Genomic DNA, 20,280 nt, shown 5'->3' with positions numbered 1-20,280 from the left:
GTTCTGACACATGGTCACAGGAGCACATGGTGTGAGAAGAAGGCAAAATTATATACAAAATTATATTTACATACAAAATATGTGTGTGTGTGTGTGTGTGTGTGTGTAGGAAGGTGTAGAGAAGACTTTTGTCAGGTTTTATGATTTTTATTTTATTTTGCATGTTCAGAAATTCAGTTGGTAGTCATTGAACCTCAGTGACCTGAGGGCAGCCCTTCAAGAAGAGTGGGATGCCATGCCTCAGCAGACAATAAGTCGAATTGTTAACAGCATGAGACATCGTTGTCAAACTGTAATTGATGCTCAAGGACACATGACAAGTTATTGAGACATTGACATTTTTGTTATGGTATAGCCACCACCGTTTGTTTGAGATGAAGAAATTACCACTGCATGCTTCTACTTAAATGCCCTACTTTCATGATATAATTTCACTGTAGCATGAACTTTTTACATTTTCCATAAATACAGTATCTCTATAAAGATTAAGCTAACCAATAGTAAATGGTTAAAATTAACTTTTTTACGTGAGCAAAACACATGAATGCAGCTGTAATCTTAAAGTAAACACTAACAGGGAATATTTTAAACAGATCTGTATAGAGAAAGAGGCTCTTGCAGTCCAAAACAATCATAACACTTAGGTTCTATGTAATATTAGCATATGAGTTTTAATAAGTGCGTTAAATTAGTGTACATTACCTGCACCGCTGCACCGTTTCATTCAGCTCCACCAAGTGATGTTGGTCTGTCTTTGTGCCTGTCTATAAAATCATTGTCGTTTAAACTTTATGTGAAGGTGGTGGCACATTTGTTATCCTTCCACTTGCTAACAGAAACATCTTAACGCAGATGACTGTATGAATTTTCGGCGCATGCGCAGAAGTGGTATTATTGTGAGGTTCAGAATCAGAATGAGCCAAGTATGTTTACACATACAAGGAATTTGTTGTAGTGACAGAAGCTCCACAGAGCAACAGAAAGACAGTAACAGGACAGGACACAGATAATAAAAGAATAACAACAATTAATGAAATAGGCAATGTACAAAGCAGCAAAAACACAATATATAATATAGACAACTATGTATGTACAGCTCAAGTATGTGCAAATTAGAAATGAGAAAATAAAGATAAAATATGTGAGTGTGGTCAATGGATAATGTATTATAGTTGTGTGTTCCACGTTTATTGTTGAGTATTCATGAGATGGATTGCCTGAGGGAAGAAACTGTTCCTGTGTCTGGTCGTTCTGGTGCTCAGAGCTCTGTAGCGTCGCCCAGATGGTAACAGTTCAAAGAGGTTGTGTGCTGGATGTGAGGGGTCCAGAGTGATTTTACCAGCCCTTTTGCTCACTCTGGATGAGTACAGCTCTTGGAGAGTGGGGAGGGTTGTACCAATGATTCACTCAGCAGTCCGGACTACCCTCCGTAGTCTTCTGAGGTCAGATTTGGTAGCTGAGCTGAACCAGACAGTTATTGAGGTGCAGAGGATGGATTCAATGATGGCGGAGTAGAACTGTTTCAGTAAGTCCTGTGGCAGGTTGAACTTCCTCAGCTGGCGAAGAAAGTACAACCTCTGGATAAACCACTGCACCACCCCCTTACAATATATAATGTAGGAGACAATAAACTTTGAAGAAGTTATATAACTGAATAACTCTTTCCATGGGCCCATGTGTAACGAGGTTAAGATTGTTTTGTTTCACTAGATTTTCTGGTTTATGCATTCAATGCTGATCTATAATTGTTTAAATCAGTTTTTATAAAATACATTAAAAAAGAGTCTGTAAGGAGGTGATGGTTTCACCTCTTCCCCCCCCCCACCCCCACCCCCTGTTGACAACGAAATGGTTCAGTCCAGGCAGCCATACCTGATGTATTGTTCTTTTAGCGGTCTTTTCCGTCTCTCTCCAGAATGGAAGAGGTATGCTATACTCCATGCTACAGATTAATAGTTAGCATTGGTTGAAAATAAGTCACACACAAAAATACACAATGTTTAAGTTGTTTTTATTAGTTTTTTTTCATTACTTACAGATGTAAGATCATATAACATTTTTCACTGACGTGAATTGGCTTACTTTGGGATGTTATTTTTGTTGACAGCGTTACTGATGTGTGAGCTGAAGCTGTTGTGACGATCTGTCTAACTGTATATTCTCTATGCAGGTATGCACTGATAAACATGTTTTATGTTGTTTTAACATCAATATTGTCGTGTTTCATGCGTTCTTCTTTATAAGTTGAAGGGTACAGAGTGTCGTCTTCCCGTTTCTGTCCCCCCCCTGTCGCTTTTCCGTCTCTCTCCAGAATGGAAGAGCGTTACTGATGTGTGAGCTGAAGCTGTTGTAACGATCTGTCTATATAAAAATATATTCTCTATGCAGACCCAATCCAGCGCTCTTCTGTTGTTATTTACTCGGATACTCAACACAACGCAGACCACAGAAGTATTCGGTTACACATGCAATGACTGAGAATAGTCGGATGGCGTCGAAAGATAAAGAGCCAAGACATTAATAACGATAATATTCAGAAATGTTTCAGGAAATCAGCATATTAGATTGATTTCTAAAGAACCAATAGAAAGACACCATAAAAAACAGTCCACTTTCTGCACTACAATCAAAGTCTTTTAAGCAGCATTGTGTCATATGGACTGATATTATGGTAGTTAGTGATAAACTGTCCCTCTAAAAAAGATGTATAAAAATTCTTCTAAATTATTTACTATTTGTCATATAAACCAGAAATGACTAATTATAATGTAAAAGCCAGTCATTCATTAATGTTAAAAATGATCATTTCAATAATAAAAAAAAACAACAATAGATAGCATTTTATTTCTGAATTGTGTTAGCCGGTGGGTTTATGGTGTGGTGTATTGCGGGCCGGGTGTGGTGGGCTGCTCTGTGCCAGAAAGTCCAGGGACACTTTTTAGCCCCTGCTGGGCCGTACTGTTCTGCTGACCGCCTGACCAATACTTTCCATTAGAACTAAAACTTCTGTCTATGTGAGTTTCACTTCCTCTGATGGACTCAATGTTGTTGCATTGCAATGTCCTATACAGTCTAAAAAACCTGATCTGATGTGCAGTCGAATCATTAAAGGGTGTGTCAATTGAATATATGTACTTTTTTACGCCTTCTCGTTTGGATGTGAGAAGATGAGATGGTGAGAAAGTCGCTTTGCACTGGCGCCCAGTGTGGTTAGATGAGTCTGGTTACATTGTGGTCACTATAAGCAAACTAATATTATACTTTCACAGCTCCATCAGCAAAATGAAGCTTACTGTTTCAACTCTGACACGTCAGGACCTTTAACAAAGAGAGTCTCTTTTCTAAGTAAAACATCCTTGTTCCTCTAGGATTTCACTTCACTTTCACTCCCTGATGAGCTGCCAGTACTTCTGCTTGTTTATAGTACTGTGCATGTAAATTCTGAACCTTCACTTCCCGCACACTGCAGTGTTGGTGGCACTAGATCCTGGTGGTGGGAGGTGCAAACTAATTTAGACACGAGAAAGCCCCACAGCGTTAAGAAAGCGCTTCTTTAAGGTCTCTTCACCAAAGCTCTTTTGTGTGTTGTTATATTTGCAGATATGCACAAACTTAGAGGCGCAGAGCAGTCGGTGTGAGGAAGTCTGTTTTTGTCTCTTCTGTTTCACTGTATCTGTTTCTCTGTATCTGCTGTCACGGATGCCTCAGTCTGTCGTCTAAACTTCTGGACATGAACGTCTTTCAAGAGTCCTGCTGCTCCATTTTAGGAGTTCTCCTGGTTTTCCTTCTCCAAGGTGAGTGACTTGAGAAAGGAGGTTTTAACCAACAGGTTGTAAGACGCCTATGTATGAATGCGGAATGAATGTAGATCTGGAAAACTGCTCTTGCTTCCATATGTGTAATGCTAATATATGCAATGCTCTAGATTCCATGTGGCGTAGTAAATGAAATGAACTATGTTTGCTTAATAAATACAAAATTAAATATAGTGCATGCTTATAGCTGTATTTTTACTTTACTTTTTGACGTAAATGTTCATGCATGTTAAGGTAATATCAGAGTTTCATCTGAGAAAAGGGCGTTCGACTCAGGAAACCTCAAGCCTTATCTTTAGAGAATGTGGCTTGTTGTAATAGACCGTTTTTCTGTTGCAACCAGCATTACAGTGTGAAATCAGGTTAACTGGGACATTTGTCTAGTCATCTCAATGGCAAAAAGTGTCCCAATTTACCTGAATTCACCATAATAAAAAACATATGACTTAATGTTAACCAAAATGGCAAAAATGTGGAATACTTGCAAAAAGACATGCAACTGTTGAAGGAGAGTAAATAAGTGGATATGAGAAAATAAAATTAAAATGAAAATAGACAGTAGTGAAGATAGTGAAGGGTAGAAGTGCTGCTGTGAAACACTTCCTTACAGTGGGCACAAGTGACCAAATACAGACACAGATTAGGAGTCACTGTGCACTGCAAATTTACATTATAAACAACACCAAGTGCATCCAGATCTGGTGGGAATGATGTTATTTTCATGCTGATGGTGCTGTGGAGTCGTCCTCATGAAGACAGAGAGATGGTCTGTGCTGATAGCATAAACTCAAACTCTGTGAGCTTCTCTTGATGGTTTATTTATGATGTCAACTTTCTGTTCCCTTTTTTCTCATTGGTTTTGTTGATGTTGATGTCAAACTGATATTTAATGAAGTGTGTCAATGGACACATTTTATTTTATGTTAAATGTGAAAAATATGTGAATTTGTGACAGTATGTAAGCATTTTGTGTTGTTTGTTCTGTATTGTAGGGTCGTGTGTTGATCCAGATCCAGATGTGCACAAAGCTGTTGGAGACTCACTGGAATTAACTGCTGATTATCCAAAAGAACATCTTGAAGTGCAGTGGAAATATAATGGGATTAATTTTGCTGAATATCGAAATAATAATTTCCAAAAAGTTAAAACTGAATTATTTCACAAAAGGTTAAAGATGAATGAAGACAATATTAGTGTAACAGTATCAGACCTTAAACTCCAGGATTCTGGAAGCTTCTCTGTTGTTGCAGAAGCAAAATCTACACAATACAAAACAAAAATAATTGTGCTCCATGTTCATGGTGAGTTTAATTGTTTGATATTTTTCCTGTCAATGCTGTTTAAGATGCAAGTTCTATGAAGCAATTCTAAAACAACACATTTAAGAACTGATGCTGAATACGTTCAGGGTCAAGAAATTAAATGGTTCCTTTATGAAGAAATATGTTTGCTAATATAATTAATATATGCTAATATAATTCGGATACTATTCTCCTACAGATCTCATCAAAGAGGTAAAGATTGAGTACAATTCTTCCTGGCTGCAATCAAAAAACATCTGCATGGTTCATCTCTGGTGTCTGGCGTCTGGTGATCAGAATCCCTCCTACAGCTGGACCGGTCATCAGATCCCGACTCAAGGATCTCACCTGAATATCAGCCTCCGTCCAGCAGAGAGCGCTACACTCGCCTGCACGGCCAACAACACCTTCAGCGCCAAGAATACTACTGAGACTGTAGTGTGCACAAGCATGTCATCAGGTATTGTTCTGCAATAAAATATAGAATTTCTTAAATTCTCTAATGATTAAGAAATCATATAACCTCTTCTGAAATCTATAAAGAGCACTAATAAATTTGCAACTTGGTGCAAACATGCAGGTTTTCCTTGGGAGTATTTGCTGATCGCTGTAGGCGTTGGTATCGTCGCTGTCGTCATATTCAGTGGAACGCTTGCCATGTGCTGCAGGTGGAGGAAGAATAAAGGTGAGTTAAACAAGTGTGCATGTGCACAAACAGTGCAGGAGTTATACAGCTTTCCAACCACAACCTCACAGCTGTTTTCACACACTTTCAGGACAAGGAGAAAGTGAGGTTGGTATTACAGTCTATGAAGACGTGAACACTGATGCCACTGCAAAGGTGAGCGGCTCAGTTCTGGCTATATATCTACTTTTTAAGGTTCCTGTGGTTCTACAAGAAGATTTCAGAGAATTTTTCTAAGCTGTCATTAAAAGAAAGATTATTATTTTAATTATTATCTAAATTTTATTATTAGATTATTATTAAATTGTCACGTTGCATTCGTGGGGCAGTCGTGGCCTAATGGATAGAGAGTCGGACTTGTAACCCGAAGGTCGTGGGGGTCGAGTCTCAGGTCCGGCAGGGATTGTAGGTGGAGGAGTGAATGTCCAGCGCTCTCTCCACCCTCAATACCACGACTGAGGTGAGACCCTTGAGCAAGGCACCGAACCCCCAACTGCTCCCCGGGTGCTGCAGCATTGGCTGCCCACTGCTCCGGGTGTATGTTCACTACTGTGTGTGCACTTGGATGGGTTACATGCAGAGAACAAATTCTGAGTATGGATCACCATACTTGGGCCACACACCACTTCCCTTTGTTATTTGCTGTTTCTTTGTAATTTGTGAAATTTACCAGCAATTTCTGAGCAAAAAAGAAGACAAAAAAATTGTGATGAAACAATTTTTACTCAGAAAGGGCTAATTATTTTCAACTAGCATGCAATTTTGAGGTAGAAAGACTGCAACAGTATTTTCTTGTAACACACACTCCAACGATAACAAGAACAAGAAATTGTACGCCTCTGCATCCTAGACATATGAACTTCATTTCAGATGCATATAAACCGAATTTGTGGCATAGAAATGCTGATAAACTTCTAGCTAACCAGATTTAATCTATATTACAGAAACGCTCTGAAAGTGTTGTAAATGGGATGTCCATTTATGAAACTGTGGGTGACACAAAACTCTCACAAAACTTGGTGAGTGCACTTGCATGCATACATTATTACTGCTGCCATCCATTTGTTTGCTTATAAATAATGCTCATAGCATGTTTTTACCAACAAAATCATAATTATTGCACATAGCATAGCAGGCTAAATGAATATGGCAATATGGCACGGTCAGCATTCGACACATACAGTGAATCAGTGAGACTGAGAAATGTTTTGTTGCATGTTTGGAGAAGTTGAATGCTCTGTTGCGAAGTGTTTCTCTGGAATCTGTTGTAATGTCACACATTTACTCCCCCTGCAGCCTCAAACCCTGTATGACAAAATCAGCTATCAGCGTCACCCTGCGGTCAGCCCCAGCACTTCCTCCCCTTATGTCCTGTGAGTGAGCCACAGACAGACGGTTTGTGTAGCGTTTTGTCCTCTCATTTCTGGACCGGTTAAACTTCATCGGTTGACCTTTGAACTCTTGCATTAAATGTGCTGTGTATTAAATGTATCATGTTGAAACACCTTTTTATAAAGTGTGCAGAGTTCACAATGTAACACAATATTACATTATGCACACTATCATTCAAATGTTTGGGCTCAGTAAGATTCTCTAAAGTTTTTGAAAGAAGTCTTTTAAGCTCAGCAAGGCTGCATTTATTTGATCAAAAATACAGGAAAAACTGTGAAATATTACGTAACGCTTTATTCTGATAGTCCACTTTAGACATTCTACTAACAGTAAGTAACTACATGTCAACTAGCAGTCATTAGAGTATTAGTAGACTGTCTTTAATATCTTCTAACACTTTATTTTGATGGGTTCACAACTAGGGATGCAGCGATTAACCGGTTCTGCGATTAACCGCGCTTTAAAACGTCACGGTTAATTAATCGTAAAGGTTTCGCAAAACCGAGTGTTTCTGTTGCACGGAGCTGAACTGTTGCAGCTTGTGCAAAATGAAAACAAAGCCACGCTAGTGGTGCACCAGCTTCAAATGACGCGCTGCTTATCAGAGGAGGCTACTACACTAATTACATTAGTGACAGAGGGACTAAACAGCAAAGCTTTATTTCCACCAGAGAAATGCCTGTCGATAGTAGTGTGCAGGGCTCCACAGTGCGAGCATTTCACTCGCATTTGCGACTAAAAATAGATGTGTGCGAACTGGAAAATGTATTTAGGAGCACAAGTGCGAATACAAAAAAATAAAAATACAAAACAGCCTAACTTATACAGTAGCCTATAACAAACATATTAATTTATTCTTCTTTATTTATGGAAAAATTGCGATGCAGCCTCATATGATTACTTTAGAACTTTAAAAAGGCAACGGTTTAATTTAAATGAGCACAGATGAGAAGAAAAGCGGAGCGAGTTAAAGTGAAGACGCGCTGAATGACGCACATTCGCCACTAGAGGGCGCTGCCGTTACCCCGGTAACCCAGCAAACAAATCAGCTGCGCTACTTTCCTAAAACTGTGTTAATAATGTTTCACACTCACAGTCATTTAGATATTTATATTCGCTTTAGTCTTCACAATAGCATCAAATAATTCTTACTTAAAGACTTAATGAGCTATTTATTTTCCAACATTGTTTCTAACCTAAACATGGCCCATCCACTGATCTATAATAGAGAACAGCGGGCCTATCTATATATCAACGACTGATTCGTTATTATTGTTCAGTAACACAAGTTACATTAGTTAACATGAAAAAACAATGACTGCATTTATTAATAATGCTATCTTAATTTCAACTTTTAATAATACATTATAAAATCAAAAGTTGTCTTAATATAATTCAATGGAGCTAACATTAACTAACATAGTTGTATTTTTTATTAATCAACATTAACAAAGAATATTAACTACAATTAGCTATTGCACATTTTTAGTTAATGTTAACCTGCTTTAACTAATGTTAACAAATGGGACCTACCTATTGTTCTTTCGTTCATTATTTTCAAAAGAGAAATACTGTCATGGATGTTTACAGAGCAGCGGTCACCTTTTTTAATTCTAATGGGAGAGATGGACTTTTGTTTGTTGATTGTTTATTATTATTTTGTGCTGTATTGTTGGTTACTGTGTTATTTCTATTTCAAAAGCCAGCAATAAATAACACTTTAACATCTAAAGAGTGTTCATGTGATTTTATACATTATTAATGTTGGGAAATGAATAAATGCCTAATAATCGTCATAATCGTAAAACCGTGATTATTCATCAGACAATAATCGTACCAGCAAAATCTATAATCGTTGCATCCCTATTCACAACATACAACATACTGACTATTACAAACTTTGCAAGTATATGTCAACTTATTGTACTAACCCTAAACCTACCCAACTGAGAGTTAGTAGACATGTAGTTGACACATAGTTACAAAGTTACGTATAGTTGGGGCAGTCGTGGCCTAATGGATAGAGAGTTGGACTTGTAACCTGAAGGTTGTGGGTTCGAGTCTCAGGTCCGGCAGGGATTGTAGGTGGGGGGAGTGAATAACCAACACTCTCTCCACCCTCAATACCACGACTGAGGTGAGACCCTTGAGCAAGGCACCAAACCCCCAACTGCCGCAGCGCCCGGGGAGCATGATGATTGGCTGCCCACTGCTCCAGGTGTGTGTTCACTACTGTGTGTGCACTTGGATGGGTTACATGCAAAGCACATACTCATAGCCAAGTATGGGTCACCATACTTGGCCACAAGTCACTTAAAAAAAAAAAAAAAAAAATAGAATGTCTAAAGTGGATTATCAAAATAAAGTGTAACCAAAGATTATTACAATTTCAAATAAACTGATCTGAATATAAGTTCAAATGTAATTTATTGCTGTGATCAAAGCTGATTTGTCAGCATCATTACTCCAGTCTTCAGTGTCACATGATCCTTCAGAAATCATTCTGATTTGCTGCTCAAGAAACATTTCTAATTATTATTGAAAACAGTTCATATTTTCGAGAAAACTGTGACACATTATATTTCTCATGATTATTTGACAAATAGAATGTTCAAAAGAAATGCAATTATTTGGAATAGAAATCTTCTGTAACATTGTACTTGTCTTTACTGCCATTTTTGATCAATTTAATGCATCCCTACTCAGTGCTTGAAGTGGACTGGTACGCAGTACCGCACTTCACATATTTTAGTCTTTAAAGTTCCTGCACTTCTTTGTGAGTACCGGCACTTCTGACATGTTGCCGGCACTCAGAGTAAAATCGTCAGGGTCTGGGTGATTAGGCTATATGATCCTATATATGATTAGAAATGATATAGAAACTATGTAAATCACACTACCCAGACGGGATCACCTCTCATCTCGACCAATCATGTGAATGAACACAAGCAGAGTCGGTCTACTTCATTGTGTGGTTACTACAATGGTCTACTTCATTGATTACTAATTTGAATCAGTACTTTATAACGAAAAGCATATCTTAAAAAGTACGTATTTATGTAATATAAATAAATTAATAAGGGGGGGTGTAGGTGAGCAGAGTACCTGCACTTTTTTTCCACTTCAAGCACTGTCCCTACTGAATAAAAGTATCTTACAGTTTCTTTAAAAATCATTGTTGAATCCAAACTTTTGAATGGTAATGTATGTATTTTTCTACACATTTTTCTGTATATGACAAATACTTAAAATTGCTTAGTTTCACTTATTGATATGCATTAAAATCGAAAGTAAAGCAATAATATTGAGACCAAAGACACAACAGTTTAGCGATGATTGAAATCATCTAAGCTCAAGACGTCTGTGTGAATGACTCTTTGACATGACTATTTAAGTGACGTTTTTGAAGTTGTTTTTTTCTTAATAACATCATTCCATCACACTCTACAGATGTCTGTTCTACATATCTAGTGAATCTGTAACATAACAAGAATAAACATGTATAGTTTCTGCATGTTTCTATGGTATTTAAACATGTTTAGTAAGTTCACAGCTGGAATATTGTGATTGATCCAGTAAAATCTGTCTTGTAACCTCAGTTTGTCATGTAGGCTAATTCTGTCTGTGTAGGAGTGTATAGATAGCCTTTGAGTCAGTCAGCTGCTCTCAGACTCCAGAATGCTGATACAATGTAGAACTAAAGTCACTTCCCCTCTTTATATTTACACCACTGCCAGGCATTTAGGTCACTTAATATCTCAAACTCATCAGCCCGACGCTTGACCTGCCATCTATGTCCTTAAAGGGTTAGTTGTATATGACTTTCTTCTTTCAGACGAATCCAACAGGTGTAATATTAAAAATCATCCTGGCTCTTCCCAGCATTAGAATGGGAGTAGGTGGGTGTTTTTGTTCAGCAGTCCAAATGTAGTCAAATACATCATAACGTATGACAATCAGCAGAAGTGAGGAAAAGGTGTTTATATCATTTTAAATATGGATATCTGTCTTACAAAAATGCACGGATTCGCTACATGAGGCCTTTATTCACCCCCTGAAACCATGTGAGGCATGTTTTATTATGGATTCGCACACTTTATTTAACTACGTTTGGACTGTTGAACAGAAACACCCACCTACTCCCATTCTAATGCTTGGAAGAGCCAGGATGATTTTTAATATAACTCTGACTGGATCCGTCGGAAAGAAGAAAGTCATATGCACCTAGGTTGCCTGTGAGTAAAACACAGGCTAATTTTTATTTTTGGGTGAACTAACCCTTTAAAACTTCTCTCACATAACGCTATAAGATTGAAGCCGTCACTCCAAAGTCGTCTCACAATCATTACAGACTTTAGTCAGGTTAAGTGCCAGGATGAAAAAAAGGCTGTGAGGGATAGACTATGGGACGCATTGTATAAAGGTCCTAGATGAGCTCATTTTCACAACTTTCAAAACTGTTTTATGGAGTTTTTCCCTGCGTTCCGTTTGGAAGGGCTCCTCCCTATACTCTAATCCCTTCAAAGGGTTTACCCTCCGGAGTGAGAGCTTCGACGGGTGTAGGGGACCAAACAACTGTTTCTTGAAGTGCCCCTTCTGCATCATCATCCTGTGCCCACACGGAAGCGCCGTCATCATGCAAAGAATCACCGCAAAGGATCATGGGAGCCCAAAGGGCCCTTTGAAGTGGCTAGTTTTGAGCACTTCGGTTTGTAATGACCCTTCAATATGGCTGCCATGAATGTTTTCACTCTGAAGTGCCCTTCGGAGGGTGATATATCCTGTTTGGAATGCACCGAACGCCGAAGTTATTGTTATTTTTTATAGAAATATTTTTTGTCAGCTGAATAATAGCTATATTGTCAAACAACAGTACAATCCATTGAACGGACATTACTTCTATCACAGCCTTGTTTTCACTCCTGTCAATATGCCACTAACCTGACTAAGAGTTCACGTTCACACAACAGCAAAAAAAACAAGGGGGTTTCACTTTTGATGGTTAACACAGGGGCTAGGCAACGTCGGTCCTGGAGTGCCGATGTCCTGCAGAGTTCAGCTCTAACCCTGAAACCCTCACCTGCCTGTAGCCCTAGTAATCCTGAAGACTTGATGAGCTTGTTCAGGTGTGTTTGATTAGGGTTGGAGCTAAGCTCTACAGGACAGCGGCACTCCAGGACCAACGTTGCCTACCCCTGCTTTAACACATTCTGTTGACTATAAATAACATTACTGATACACTACTAACACTATAATGAGAGTTAGTAGAAATGTAGGGGCAGACTGGTAGGGTTAGAATAAGTTGATATGTACTTGCAAAGATACTTAAAGTCAGTTGAGTGTCTGTTGGGAGACTATAAAGAGTTAGCAAATATGAAGCACACCGTCTACTAATACTCTACTGAGAGTTTGTTGACATGTCGTGCCAAAAAAGGCTGTCAGTCCTGTATTTAAGCAACCGGATGAACTGAACCGAATCATTTCCAGAACTCACAACACATGTACGAAACGTTTGTAGCCTTTATTTTTTGTTAATGCATGTGTTAAAACCAAAAGGACCGCAGTGAATTGCACGAACTGCAAACTGTGCAGACTTCACACTTCAGCTGCCCCTCTAGAAAAAAGCCTAAAACTTTTCTCATATTTGCATGTGTCCCTTTTCAGTGGCTCTGCCCTGTGTCTAGTGTGGTGAAGTTACAGGCCGCTTCTGTCACAAACAATGTCTCTTTGTTCACTCTGCTGTCAGTAAAGGCCATTTTCATCATGGTTTCTGCAGTTTTATGAAGTTAAAACCTTTTTTAAAACCAGGTAAATTTAAGGTATCACCTACACTTAAAGGAGGTCCACTCTCCGAGGTCCACTTTTAATGTTTTCAAGATTTGTACATCAAAAAAACATAATTTAGAAGTAATAAGCTATTTTCTGTCCTGTTTTTAACCCCGTCATCAGAACGCTCTGTTTGAATACTTGAACTCGTTTGAGCTCTCAGATGGTGGTGTCAAATTTGATATTGTGGTTTTAAATAAGACTATTGCATGTGTCATATTAGCATTTTACCAAAGTCAAGCTGAAGTGGAGTTCAGCGAGTGTTTTGCAACATTAAAACGGTCACATCTGAGGCAGTAAATGCATTGCATTACATTTTCATAAACTTACAGGTTATAAAGTTTATTGGAGTTTTGTGGTCAGTTTTTTTTCTTTCTGTCATTTGGCCAAAATAGCATGTTATATAAGTTACAGTTAGAATAAGTTACTCTGATATTCCCTTGTATTTTGTTTGTTTAAATGTATTGTTCTGATTTGTCTTATGTTCTTTCTGTGACCAAGTGACAATGTAAATAAAACTTTGAAAAAAAATCTGAAATAAAGTCGCTGGGCAGTTTGGAAAAGTGTTAAAATTCAGTGCAACATCCTTTTAATGGAACCAGTTTCTGAAGTATTTTCTCATATCGAGAAATGCTGAAATGTGTCCATTTCTAGGTAACTGACCACTTCCCATTGACAAGACCAAAACAGCATTCACGATGACTTAAAATAGACGTTACTGAGAATACTGCGACACACTGACCACATACTGCTACAATTCATCATACGTTTCACATGCATTTTTGAACAAAGAAGCTAGACAATTTATTAAACGTCATTAACATGCTGAGACAATACTTAAAGGCCATCAGTACCAGAAATGTCATGTCCGTTCAAAGTGAAGGAGTACAAGACTTCAGATCTTTCAGTCAAATGGTTTTGGAAACAACATCCATTTTTTGTATCTTTGAAAATGTTGCCTAAAGTACCAGGAATTATCATTCACACAAGTGATAGATGACACATTTCACAGACCACATCCAACGAGGTCAAACCAACACAACGTCTGCACATTGTTTTCTTTAAAATGAACCATGTGAGTAACACACATGCTGATAACTGTTCAGTTGAAGCCTATGCAAGAGGACTTTTCTTCTTCTTGCACCGCGTTTTGTTTCCTCTGAACACCACGGGAGGCAAGACTGGAACTGGTGGTTCTTCAAAAAACAAATATCCAGTATAAGAACCACGGTAAACTGAGTCCATTATGTCTGTGGTGTGATGTTACCTATTCTGGATGAAACCGAGACTTTCAGGGCAAGCAGCTCGAATTTTGTCTAGAAAACATTGATTACAGTTAATAAAGACAATACAAGTCATGTGAAAGTTGCACGGTAAAGCTGATTACAAGATATGTCTGTTACCTTTATTTTTTGTAACTGCATATACAGAAAGCAGCACAAATGCAGTTGTAACCAGAATACTCCATATCACAGAGGAAGTACACGAACTGCAAACGGTGCAGACTTCACCCCTCTGCTTCTCCTCTAGAAAAAAAAAAGAATCAAACAACTCTTCATATATTTGCATGTGTCACTTTTCAAAGGCCTTGCCCTGTTAAACTGTCCAGTGCGGTGAATTCATTTTTACCAAAAACTAATTTAAAAAATAGCTCAAGGTTTGAATAGATGTGTTAAGCAGACGCTAGGTTTTCAATTAATGCAGCATCAGGTTTTCAAAGTATCTTCTCAGACCAAAGTGACTTGAATGCACCTGATGTGGTAATTACGACTTCCCAAATCGTGAATACGAACTTCTCAGGAGGACTTTGATGCACCAAGAGTACAAGCAGTTAAAAAAATCAGGCAATGCTGACAATTAAAGGGGTGATCGGATGCAAAATTCACTTTTTACATGGTGTTGTGTGTACACATCCACCCTATAATGATAGAAATCCACCCAGTGCTTTTTTTTTTTAATCCCCCCAAATAATAACCCCTTTCTCAGATCAAGTCTTTCACAGATTCTGGCCTGATGTACGTCACACAGACCCAGGCCCCTCCCATGACTATTGATTGACACTAGGGATGTGCATCTCATGACTCACGCCAATACAATACGCATCCCGATGCATAGCCAACGATACGATACATTAAAGATACATATGAAGCAGCTACCGATGCGATGCGATTCACGCCTATTACGATGCAGTGCGATCCGATTTTGATTCAACACAATGTGATTCAATGCAATAAGATGCAATGGAGATCACTTTTAAAAAACAAGAGATCACTTTTTCATAAAACAAGTTAACCAAATAAGCCAGGCTAATTTCAGTTAGTCTGACTCATTGTCAAATGATTTGGTTCCATAAAGCAAATTTAACATAGGCCTAGATCAAGCTTAGTCACTCATGCTGGGAAACTAACCTGGGCCCGTATTCATGAAGAATTTTAATGCAAAAAGTAGCTCCTAGTGACAAAATTCTAAGAAAATTCTTAGAAATGTGGGCGTTTACTCTTAAAATTAAAGAAAAAAAATCCTAGTAAAGAAAAAAGTAATTCAGAAAGCATCTTAACCCTTAAAAGAGGTCTTAAGGTCAAACTTGTTAGGAGTACGGACGAGGACTTTTAAGGGGCTTAAGAGTTTCTTTAGCAGCGGAGAAAATGGACGAAAATGAAGAGGGAGAAGAAATGTGTTGCACACAATGCATGACAGTGAGTTAATAAGACACTACACATTAGTTCGTGCAGGGATCATGTTTGTGACCGATCTTATTAATGACATGCTAACATCTCAGACACCGCGCAGAATATCCATAGCGCCAGAAATCACTACATTAAAATATTTGGCAACTGGAAAAATGCAACTATGCAGCAGTGATGATTTGGGTCTGTTACAGCACTTATTAGGCTCATATGTCTCTGTTCATTTCCTATAAAGCACAGTAAATATGCAGGGCCGGCGCCAAGGGGGCCTCTCCCCTCCTTGCTGAACGCGATCGATTTTGAAAGCAGCACATAATGCGATTGCACGCTTTAGCGAGCGTCAGCAACTGCACGAGACCACAGATTGCAGACCCCTCACCCCCCCCGACACACACACACACACACACACAACGTGATTTGTGACCCCCCCCTAGAAATTTAAATGCCCCCCGATGGAGGTGCCCTAGCGCCGGCTCTGTATGGTAGCATGGTAAATAAAAAATAAAGAATATATATACATATATAATGTGTGTGTGTGTGTGTGTGTGTGTGTGTGTGTGTGTGTGTGTGTGTGTGTGTGTGTGTGTGTGTGTGTGTGAGAAAGAGCGAGAGGAAAAATTCCGCCTGTAATTTCAAAGTGAAGGCTTATAATATACCCTACTCTTAAAAGCACTCTTTTATTTCCTTCTTGACAACCAACCAATCACAGTCTTCAAAAGATTGTGTCATACATAGCAACGGGGTCAACCCCGCCTCCTCACTAAGATGAAAGTTTTTGTCTTTTCCTTACTCAGAGTTGCTCTCAGATCGGTCCCGAATCGCTCTTAAGCTAAGACTCCTACGTAAAAGTTTTTAAGCTAAATTAAGAGTTTTCTGAGAGGATTCTTAGAATCTTTATGAATACGGGCCCTGGTCTATAGTAACCTGTTGTTATGACAGCTGTACCTTTTATAGTCTGCAGAACTGATAGCAGAACATTATAGCATTACAATCTAAAATTCCTATTTAAAGCATTAAAATAACTCAATTAAAAGTTAAAATCACTGAATAAAGAAAGAAAAAAAATAATACTACAATAATCCCTTTACAGTCACTGCTATCATACAAAAAGACTTATATGTAGGTTTAAAATTCCACAAAGACATATTTAATGTCCAAAAACAAATATTTTAGCAAAACGTATATTTTACTCTGAATTATTGTGCCCCTATTCTTTGCTCTCGCGTGCAACGCCCACTCCTGACAATAAAATAGATATGTTTGCTTGACTTTCTAACATACACACATGAAAAAGATACCTGTGACGTGTCAGTTAGAGGAAAACACAATGTCTCAAATGCATTAAACAGCACAGATATATTCACTGTTTGCCATGGTGGATCGATTTGATCCATGTTTGACATTAAGGTCTGTTTATGAATTTTATTTTTTGTTAGGCTTTAATTCCAGTGTTGTGATTCATCATATTCACGCAGCAGTGGTGATGAAAGAACGCGCTTGAGACACAGTTTCGAGAGGAGAAATCAATCTACATATAAAATATTGGTCACAGTTTACTGGCCATTTTTTAAATAATAAAAGTATAGCGCACCCACTAGTAATTATATATAAATAAATCGTTTTTTACTGATGCAAACATGTTCGAAATGATGCATCGTGATATAAATGACAACTTGTATCCGATGCACACTTTTTAAACCGATGCATTGAATTGTTAACATTTGCCGATGCAGTGAATCTGGGAATATTCCCATCCCTGTTGGAAACAATATGTTATTGCTTTGACGCTGGAGCGGATGTAGACAAGAACATCTCCTAAACTATTGAGGTGTTTTGTTGTTGGATGTAAAAATGAACATAGCAGTCATCATTTACTCCTGACATCTGAGACTCTGCAGATTCAGTGGATTACTTTTGTTTTTGAAGGGAATGCGCCCCTGGTCTGGCTTAAATGGCTTATGTGCGAATCATTCGTGATCCAGCTTCATCTCCAGAAGAAGTGAGCATAAGGTTTTTTATGAATCTTTGCAAATCGCCTTTCCTAATTATGTGCAAGTTAGCACGTTTGGTGGCTAATTGCAGCTGAAGTTTACAGTCTCATGAGAACTGCTGCTCACCCCACAGAAGAGAGGGGCAGGGTCAGCGGTGCTCATTAGCATTTAAAGGAACATGCACAGAAACAGGTTGCTGTGAATAGAGCTGTTTTGGCAGCGTAAAAAGGGTGTTGATTTACACCACCATTGAAAACTTTTAACCAAAGTATGCTACAGACTTTTCATTAAGACCCTAAAGAATCATACCAACTTGTGGAAAATAGGCATCCGATGACCCCTTTAAAGTTACTTCACGCACACAGTTTTCATAACCTACCCAGATAGCACATGTACGTCTGCAAGATATCTGTTAAAGACTGCGTCATCTGGAAAGCATCTGCTGTGTGCAAACATCTGATAAACATCTTTAAGATGTCAGTTTTACTTACATTCTAAATCATTTTCTAAACGTCTATTTGACATCTCATCTGCAAAACATATCTAAGACGTGCCAAAACTCTAAAAAACTACACCTTGCAGATGTAAATGCAGACATCAAATAGACATATCTGAGATGTACGTGTGCTGTCAGTGTAGTGTAAGCAAACTAAACGGATTACCGAAGAATATCAACATATAGATAAGGAACATGGTTCTATTGATGTTTGGATTTTGAAATGTGGGCAAAGGACTCAAAAATGAGGTGAATGTGAGCTTGAAGAGTTGGAGTTTAAGTGGACTGAATGATTGGAGTCTGGCTTGTTTGGAAGCATGTGACTTAATATGTAAATGTACAGCAACCATAAAGAAGCGACAATGTGTTGCTGAAACTCACCTGAACATCCCACTGTCATTTGCCTGGTCACTGTCTGTTGACCACTGGAGGCAGTGCAATTAAACGTCACGTTTCTGTTGCCACTAAATGATGCGAAAAGAACCAACGGAGAGACGACAGACTTTGGGATTCCTGAAATATACAATCCGTTGATCTCGCCATCAGGCGCCCAGGACAAATTCACATTTTGGCCAAATGCAGTGCACTCAAGGATAATGTAGCACTGGTTGTCATTGAGGGAATGAAGCATCTGGCTCTGGATGTCTGGTGTCTTGAGACTTTCTGCAGGATGTTATATCAGTTACTCAATCTGGCCGACAGTCATTAAGTAGAACTAGATTGTTGACTACACTCAAGACTGCTTACCTTGAACTGTGAGATGAACTTTATCTTGTTCACGCCCATCATCTGAGGTGACCAAAGCCATATTGTATGGCATGCTGTCCTCCATTGTCACATTACGGATCGTTAAATCTCCCGTTTCTTTGTTGAGGTCAAGTCGACCCTGATGTCTCCAGAAATCATATATAATCACTTCACCATCCTTTAGACTTGCAATGTATGTGGTGTTCTTATAAATGGACCACTGAACTCTGGTGAGATTCCATGATCTGTCCGCTCCAGATTTCAGGACGACTGGCTGGCCACTGTAACCAGTAATATATCTGTCTATGCCGCGCACTGCAAAAATAAACACAGAGCCGTTGATTTATGTGAACGCTCTAACATGTGAGAGGAAACGTTTTGTTGTTTCTCAGAAAAGGGAAACACTCTGTTTCCAACGAAGCAGAATTTAAGTTCACTTTCTTTGTTTCTCACTGAAAGACATTTTATTTTCTTCTCAAACATTCTCAAATAATCTCGCTCGAAGGACCAAACTATAATATAACAATAACACAACCAACCCTGTACGATATAAGAGTGAAATCCAGTCAACTCACCTTGATGGATACACACAATACACAGCAGCACAACTCTACATAGACTCATCGCTTGTTGGTTTGTCGGCGTTAATCAACGAGGTCTTTGAAGCCCTTGGCCTTCCTTCACGCCGCTTCTGATTGTGAGACTCCTTATCCAAAAACACAGCCAACTGACTCCTTCAGAGTCATGCTACAAACAGTTCGCTTGAACGACACGGGAAGTGTGGTGTTAAACATGTGTTTCCTTTCATCGGTTATCTTGATACTTCATTAGTGATGGAAAGTACAAACATTGGCGTTTTGTAGGAAGCATTGGTGTTTTGAAGAAACGCTTCTAGGGAAGAAAATAAAGAGACAGCCCCATTACATGTGATTGACACCAGTGTTACTACATCAGTCATAACTCTAGCATATATATTTTTCTAGCCTTAAGGTATGTACATCCCTAAACCACAAGACACTTCCTCTTCATCACCCACGTTGTCACATTTTAAATGTGACTGACGCCCACTGAAACTGAAAGCTAAACCATCGCATTAGTCCTGATGTGTTTTTACAACAGCAAATTGATTACAAAGGAAATGTTTCAATCCCATGGAATGCAAACACTGTTTTGCAGAACATGTTTGTCACTCTTTTATACACAGTGACTGTAAACGTTCATCTGCTGTGGTCATAAAATGAATTGTCTTTGTTGTACCTGTCAGACATCATGTTCGTTTGGCCAGTATTATAAACCATTGATGTTTAGTGTGACTGATTTGAGGAACCATATTTGAATGC

General features: G+C 38.6%; 2 protein-coding genes across 3 annotated transcripts; one reads left to right on the top strand and one right to left on the bottom strand.

The window, feature by feature from the left end:
* Positions 1-1,893: 1,893 nt before the first annotated feature.
* LOC306871732 (CD48 antigen-like) lies at positions 1,894-9,508 on the top strand. Of its 2 annotated transcripts, none has more exons than XM_079419855.1 (9): positions 1,894-1,925; positions 2,108-2,170; positions 3,709-3,794; positions 4,808-5,116; positions 5,316-5,576; positions 5,697-5,801; positions 5,893-5,957; positions 6,746-6,820; positions 7,098-9,508. In XM_079419855.1, the coding sequence occupies exons 3-9, from the start codon at positions 3,731-3,733 to the stop codon at positions 7,176-7,178; spliced, it is 960 nt and encodes a 319-aa protein (XP_079275981.1). In that variant the 5' UTR covers positions 1,894-1,925; positions 2,108-2,170; positions 3,709-3,730; the 3' UTR covers positions 7,179-9,508. The 2 variants fall into 2 exon arrangements, with proteins under 2 accessions (XP_079275981.1, XP_079275980.1); XM_079419854.1 differs by having other exon boundaries at positions 3,601-3,794.
* A 3,191-nt stretch (positions 9,509-12,699) lies between these two features.
* On the bottom strand, positions 12,700-19,904 carry LOC306871744 (SLAM family member 5-like). The gene is made up of 6 exons (XM_079419875.1): positions 19,516-19,904; positions 18,941-19,255; positions 18,575-18,856; positions 14,423-14,545; positions 14,287-14,335; positions 12,700-14,215 (listed from the first exon to the last, which is right to left on the bottom strand). Exons 1-6 carry the CDS (start codon positions 19,562-19,564, stop codon positions 14,122-14,124), a joined length of 912 nt encoding a protein of 303 aa, XP_079276001.1. The 5' UTR covers positions 19,565-19,904; the 3' UTR covers positions 12,700-14,121.
* Positions 19,905-20,280: the final 376 nt, after the last annotated feature.

The sequence above is a fragment of the Barbus barbus genome (genome assembly GCF_936440315.1).
Source record: "Barbus barbus genome assembly, chromosome: 1".
NCBI lineage: Eukaryota > Metazoa > Chordata > Actinopteri > Cypriniformes > Cyprinidae > Barbus > Barbus barbus.
This window is presented reverse-complemented; position numbering and strand designations above follow the sequence as displayed.